At 51.9% G+C, this 7,239-nt stretch overlaps 1 protein-coding gene across 4 annotated transcripts in view; it reads right to left on the bottom strand.

Annotated features, from left to right (window-relative positions):
• Positions 1–376: 376 nt before the first annotated feature.
• Positions 377–7,239, bottom strand: part of SH3BP4 (SH3 domain binding protein 4) — a 99,948-nt gene continuing 93,085 nt past the window's right edge. For 3 of the 4 annotated variants that reach the window (XM_025289197.3, XM_025289196.3, XM_006044221.4), the window contains 2 exons: positions 3,551–3,739; positions 377–2,306 (listed from right to left, as the gene is read on the bottom strand). In XM_025289197.3, coding sequence (XP_025144982.1) covers positions 2,082–2,306; positions 3,551–3,739 — 414 coding nt within the window. In that variant the 3' untranslated portion in view covers positions 377–2,081. The remainder of the gene's footprint in view (positions 2,307–3,550; positions 3,740–7,239) is intronic. The other variant, XM_025289198.3, reaches the window with a different exon arrangement.

Genomic DNA, 7,239 nt, shown 5'->3' with positions numbered 1-7,239 from the left:
GGCCTCTGGGAGTCTGTTTTGCTCTAACCTGATGTCCACACTCAGCTGTGTACAGTGGGTGTGGGATTGGCCAATTCCAGGTGCAAAAGACTGAGAAAAAGGCAAGCCATTTGCACCTTTGGGTACTCTGGGCCACACTTGATTCCCATTAGTCAGTAATGGCTGAGATTCCTATATTCCAAGAGCAATTAAATCAGCAGCAAGAAAACAAGAGCCTCACTAACCCAAATGTCACCCTGTCATCTATGTCATGTCACCTTGACCATGGCGGGAGGCAGAGGGGGAAACGGGACATGGCTCTGTGCATAGATACACTAGGTTTTGTGCTTTATTTAAAGTCTGGTTGGGTACAGAAAAACACGCACACACAGTTAGGTTAAAATATCCAAAGAAAATTTACTGCAACTTTCATACAATTGAATTTGTGCTACAAGACACGTTGCATAGGAAACTATTTAAAGCCCCTGAGGAAAAAAATCTCCATATTTAAGGTGCGACTGGTTTTGTTTCTTCTTTGGGGAAAAGTGAGAGATGCTCTCTGGGAAGACTGAAGGCGGAGAGTGGAGCGCAGAATGTAAGATGATTTCGTGGGATGATGGGGAGGGGAATCGTGGGGTGTCTCGGTTTTTGCAGCATAAAATCTGTAATGTTTTTTGTTGTTGTTGTTGTTTTCTAGCTGTGGGTTTTCTGAATCAGAATCAATAGCTGTAGAAGAATGTTTTAGTCCAATAAGGGATTTACATGGATTATACTAAGTAATTAACGCGCTTCCAGCAAGCAGATTTAGAGAATGAGATTCCGGAATCCCAGATGGTGCATCGCTCCTGTAAGCACGGCGCGTGTCTCAGCACCTTCCCAGGCATCGACTCTATTGATCTTCCAGATGTTTCTTCTCGCCCATCCCTCACTTTCTTCTGAGATGATGCAACCACACGCGACTGCAGAATTCAGCCCAGCAAGGTGATCTCCAGCTATCAAGCCATCAAGGCAACCATCAGCCAAGGCTCAGATTTTACGTGAGAACATTTTCAGACAATGGTCACCCTGCTCAGATAATCTTCATGCTCTTTTTGTCTTTAAAGATTTCCCTATGCTCTTTATTTCCAAGGAAAGGAGAGACGGACAGACGAGGAGGGGAGAAGGGCTCCATTTCAGGTGAAGTGGAGTTTGGCAAATGCCAGCAGGCGTCTCTGGACATCAGCATAGGGTGTGCTTGTGGTGATGTGTTCTCTGTGCCCAGAAGAGAGGCTGTAAGCTCTGTAGCAAGCATTCCCTGCCCCTGGGAGAGGCTGGGCACGGCCTCGCAGAGCTGCGGGGACCACTTGGCTCCGGGTGGCGAAGGGCACACAGGCAGGGGCTCAGAAGGCTTCCCCTGTGTCGTGGCCGAATCTTCCTGCAATACGAGGCCAGGGTCAGAAGGTAATAAAAACAGGAGGGAAGCATAGACCAGGACAGCCTCTGAAAGAACGGGCGGGCACCGACTGGACTCGTTTACTGAGACACCACGTTTCCTATTTGATTTCTTTTTCACAAGTACACAGCCAAAAAGGTCCGGCACTTGAGCAAGTGTCCTCCCGTGCTCAGTGGTGAAATGCAAAGTGTGTCCGACAACCAGAAACGCTCCCACAACCCTTAAATACGTATATACATCTATCACATAATTTAAAAAGGTCTTTATAGAACATAAAAACCTCAACACTATCTTACCCTAAGAAGTGTTTTCTTCTTTTAATTTAGGGTCCAGTAAAAAATTAGATAACCACCTTTCTGGTACGCCCTACCCCCATACTTTAAAAAAAAAACCAAACTGATTTTAAATTTAAATTTATACTTAACAAATAGAAACCTATTTGATTGGCAACTACCTGCAGTAGAAATTCCCTTCGGGCCTCCCCCACGATGGAGAAGGCAGGTAGAACATCATACGTGTGCTTGGTCCTGGGTGAGGGTCCAGTGGGGAGGGCCCCTGGGTCTGTCTGAGCAGCTGACCCTCCCTTCCTCCCCAGTGCCATGTGCCCGCCTGGGCATCTGGGGCAGACAGAGGGTCCGTGCCCCAGAGCAGCAGGAGGTCGGGGACCTGTTCAAATCACGAAGTCATCATGGTCCACGGGACTGAAGGCGGAGGCACGCAGGATGTCCAGGGAGTTCACCAGGATCAGGGTCCCTGTGAGGTGCTTCCAGCGCTTGGTGATGGGGTTCTTCATCTTGTCCAGGCCGATGTGCAGTTCCTGGATGACGTCCCGGTAGCTGTCCCCGATCTGGTGGCTCCAGGTGAGGAGAAAGTCGTAGGCGGGCTTCCACATGGCCTGGATGGTGCGGTCGTCCAAAACCAAGAGAGAGAGAGCAAAGATTAGGAGACGGTGAGAGAGCTGGTTCGAGTTACCTCTCCTAGTAACCAGCATCATGAACCCCAAAGCAGAGTCGACCCTGTCCTGGGCTAGCACATTTCAGAGGGAAGAAGGCACTTTGCTTGAGAGCAGGTGGGCAGTGCTGAGAGTCAATTCCTAGGTAGGTTGATAAGAAGTCCAGGGTCCCCGAGAAAGAGAGAGGGGTCTGAGGCTCTCAAGGAGAAAAGGACAAACTTTTTTTTTCCTACTTTGCTTTGTCTTAGTCAATATAACAAAGTATCTTGCTCAAGTTCATGTTTCTTCCTAACAAGAACCCTCTGACTAATCTTGTTATCTTAAGATGTTTATTGTGGGAATGGGTCTGGTTAAGGCCTTTCTGTTGTCAGCTCTCATCTTAATTTGGGAGTGGGTCTGCTAAAAGTATATATGGCCTTGGTAAGACTAGTGAGTGGGGGGCGCTCTGCATCCCCCTTCTGAAGTCTATGTCAGAAGAGTTCTCTGTCCTTTTCATACTTTAATAAAACTTTGCTATACAAAAGCTCCTGAGTGATCAAGCCTGGTCCCTGGTCCCTAAATCTTCTTCGGAGATCATGAATCCAACACCGTTCATTGTAAGCTATCAGTACCATGTACTGGCCAAGCCAACAGAAGGGGCCTCTTTCCTTACAACCCCATAGCACTTTCCATTTATTTAGAAACTTGCCACGTCAATAAAGGATGCCCTTATCCTGGGGACTTCCTGCTTCCTAGGTCTCGAGAGCCTTTCTGTCTTTCCAGAAGCTTAAAGTGACTTCCACAAAACAAGTGAGAAAACAGACTCTGAGCAGGGACCCAACCAGCCTTGGCTGAAGCCGGCAACATACCAGGATCTGTCCACCCCACCCTGTGTGGGGCAGAGCCCCACCATCCCGCGTCCTCCAATCGGGCCTAAGGTAATTTAAGATCAGGATCAGCGAGGGACTGGCAGTTCCGAGGATGCTGTTCCAATGTCCCGCCTGAGAGCAGAGCAGCCTCACCACCACCCAGGGCCTGGCTGCCAACTGAGGGTCCCGATAACGATGGACATGCTCCCTCTCATCGCGAGCCTCCTCTGCACTGAGCACTCGCCTTCACACTTCATCATCTGTCCTCCTAAAAGTGCTCTAATGTAGACGCCGTCACCACCGCATTTGACAGGTGGAGGGAAGGGCAGCCGGGCTCACCTCGCTGTCCACCACTCCGTTTCTGTCCCGGTGGGGAGACTCATATGCGTCCATCTGCTGCTTGGACACCTTGGCGAGCTTCTCGGCCAGCTCCCGCCAGCGCTGCGCCACCTCGACCGCCGTGGTCAGGAGCACGAAGTCTTGGATGAGTCTGACCACCAGGCCCTGGCAGTCCATCTTCAGTAAGGCCTGAGGAGGAAGGGGCGGGGATGAGGCAGGGCTGAGGGCAGGCTCCGGGATCCCAGGAAGCTGGCCCCGCAGAGACCATGTGCTGACTCCCTGGATGCTGTGTGGCCTGAGCAGCCCCTCTGCTGGAACCCACGATCGCAGGATGTACGGGGCCCCCCGCCTGCACATCCTCGCCCTCCTGTAACTCACAGCAGGGTCTTTGCAGATGGAACCAGCTACGCTGTGGCCCTGGTGGACTAGGGTGCGTGCCCCTCTTCCAACAACTGGTGTCCTTATGCGGAGAGAAACAGACACGCAGAGATAGAGGGAAGACTGGAGGTAGGGACAGGGTGATGCAACCACAGCACTGGAGCCCCCAGGAGCTGGGAGAGCGGCATGACAGACCCCCGCAGAGCCCCCAGAGAAGCCAGCCCTGCGACAGCCCCAGAACAGAGGCAGGATGAATCTCAACTGCTTGGAGCCTCCCAGCCTGCGGTCCTTCCACTCGGTAGCCCCGGGACATGGATGGGTGGGGTGGGTGAGATGATGGCTGTTCATGTGTTCCCACCGCCACTGGGGAAACTGGAGAAGTGATGCGCTTGACCCAGATGGCCAGTGCAGGATGGTCTGGGCACACAGCAGGACAAGCTGCCGTCAGCGGGTAGGGAGCCCTGACTCACAGAACAGACACGAGCAGGGGGTTCAGATTGGGACCTGGAGTGCCGAGCAAGATCCGGGACCCTTGGGTTCTGGAGACACACGAAAGGGCGGGATACAGGGAGGCTGAGAGAGGCCAAACCATCAAAAGTCTCCAGAATCAATGGGACCCCCACCCTTGTCACAACTGTGAGAGATTTCCAATGCGTCTCTGCACAGGGCTAACTAACCGTGGAGGGACGGGGGGTCAGGAGGAGAGAAGTGTTGTCAGCTGGGAAGGAGGCAACGGCAGATTCCCAGGCCACGTTCCCGTGTGACCCGAATAGCAGGTGGCCCGGCTGGCCCATTGGGGCAGGCTTTTAACACAGGGCTTGCTGCCCTGGGGTTCTGTGCAGCCCAGGCTGGAGGCGGGGGTCACACTAATGTTTCTGACTTAAAGAAATGAAGCCACATCAGTATCACAAACCCACAGGTCTACTGTCCCCACACATCACCCCAAGCCACACGGATGTCTGCTGGGTGTTGGGCTGTGGGTCCCACGGAGCCGGCACAGAGTGTGTGACTGTGGGCAGCCAGGATGGAGCCCTGGCAGGAGGAGAAGACTCTGTGAGGACCAGACCCACCTGGGCCACAGAGCCAAGGCTCACCCCAACCTCATTCACCCAGCAGATTCCTAGATTACAGCCTAACAGCTGCAGAAGGGAGGCTCCGGGGCCCCAGCGATGGGGTCTGAGATGTCCTGGGGCCCTCGGACATCGAGGATGCGACTGAAGAGACGCTGAGATCAGGCCCCGCCTCCTTTCTGTCCCTGAACGCTCTGTCCAAGCACCTGAGGCTGTCACTTCAAGGCTCCACAGAAAAAGTGCTAAAAACATCAAGACACCTACCAGCCAACCCCTCCCCAGCTGAGCCAAACACATCTTTCTCTTCAAACATTTTGTGAAGCTGCGGGCAGCCTGGCATCCGAGCAAGGTCAGTGTGCTGGGCTGCTACTTGAAAGAACGCAGCTATTTTAGACTGAGCGTTCTCGTTGAAGTACATTTATTTGGGGGAACTTAACAAAATGAATGGATGGTGACTTTGGGCGAGGGGGCTTCCTGAATGTATAAGCATCTCAATCTTTACCTTTAAAACACAAGCTCATTCTGAGGCTGTCCAGGGTCCAAAGGCTTAGCAACTGGCTTTAAGGTGGGAAACCAGAAGGGAGGACCATGTGGTCCTTTTCTGATTTTTGTCTTTATAAAAATAAACTGCCATCACTGAGTTCTTCTGGTGAGCTGGGCACGGGGCTCATCTACTCTCCAGAAGCTCCATGGAGAGAAGCCAAGCTCACCCCAGTTTGCAGATAAAGTTGAGAGGACAGGGGTCCAGTGTTGGAGCTGGTCTGGCCTCCAGGCAGCCTGTGCCCAGCTCCCACTCACTGTGCGGGCTGCGTGGTGTCTGATTTATAGACCCCGTAGACACTGGGTGACTTGTCCAGGGTCCCATAGCTCGAGGGGACAGGAGTGCTGCATGGTGTCTGTTTTATAGACCTCGTAGATGCTGGGTGGCCTGTCCAGGGCCCCACAGCTTGAGGGGAGGCAAGTAAGATTTCCCGGCGCTCAGGCCAATGCCTTGCCAGCTCTGTGGGCACCACATGACCTCAGGACCTGTGCATGAGGCTTCAGTGCGATGATTCAGACATTTCAGAAACTGGTCTCTTTGAACTTAGATATCTTCAAGTGACATTGTTTGAAGAAAATTAAATGTTTACTAGATTTGTACTGCAGAGCCTGGTATGGGGGGGGATGTGTGATATACTGGTAGAATTCAGGATTTAAATTCTTTTGCTTGAATAATAATAATAATAATAAAAAAACAAGGTCCTACTGTACAGCTCAGGGAACTAGAGCCAATACCCTCTGATAAACCATAATAAATATGAAAAAGAATGTCTCCCTATATATGTACAACCAAATCACTTTGCTGTGCAGCAGAAATTAACACAACACTGTAAATCAACTATATTTGAATAATAAAAAAAATTAAAAAAAAAAAAAACTTTTGGCGTGGTGTGGTTTGAGCCCAGATGCACAGGGGAGGCAGGGCCCCTGCTAGTCACGCCTGCTGTTCTGAGAAGGATCCGGCCGACCCCCAGTGACAACGGTCCCTCCCAGGCTTCCGCATAGCGTCCCGGCAGCACGTGTGTGCTCAGCTGCCTGGCTCCGCAAGCGGCCTGTTTTCCAGGTAACAGAACACTTCAGAGTCCCCCACTTCTGCTTCGGGGATCCCTGGTAGGGGTGATCAAAGCTGCTTTCTCCTCAGGGTACAGCGCACAGGGACAAATGTCCTGAGAAGCTCAGCCCCTCTCTCTGGCCTCTGAGAGGCTACAGCTGCCCACACCATCTCCAAGGGGTAGTTCTTACATTTTTATTTTTCCCCCCGAAGGATGCATTTTGGGTGCTCACCAAATCTCAGAAATAAAATTTTCTCAGCTGCAGGGGTCTGGTTCTGGAACCTTTTCCCTGTGGCACCTCTTTAATTTCTGCACACACAAGTTAACACAGGTAATAGCAGAGAACAGAACACACCCAATGAAACAAAGCACAAAACCGGCCCCAGCTTGACTCTCAGTAGCTGGAGTGACCGTGCCTTAGGTCAGGGTGGCCAAGCTTGCTCTGTAGGGCCAGACAGGATCTGTTTTTGGCTCTGCAGGCAGGGGGTCTCTGCCTTGGCTGCGTGACTGCGGTGGGGCGAGAGAGTAGCACAGACAGCACTTGAACGAGTGAACAGAGCTGTGTTCCAGTAAACCTTCCCTTACGAAAGCAGGTGGCCCTCGGGCCAGGGTGCCAATCCCCGTTTGAAAAGACATTCTTATGAGAATA

Source organism: Bubalus bubalis, chromosome 6 (genome assembly GCF_019923935.1).
Source record: "Bubalus bubalis isolate 160015118507 breed Murrah chromosome 6, NDDB_SH_1, whole genome shotgun sequence".
Taxonomy (NCBI): Eukaryota; Metazoa; Chordata; class Mammalia; order Artiodactyla; family Bovidae; genus Bubalus; species Bubalus bubalis.
The sequence above is the reverse complement of the archived record's forward strand: the minus strand, read 5'-3'. Positions and strand labels throughout refer to the sequence as shown.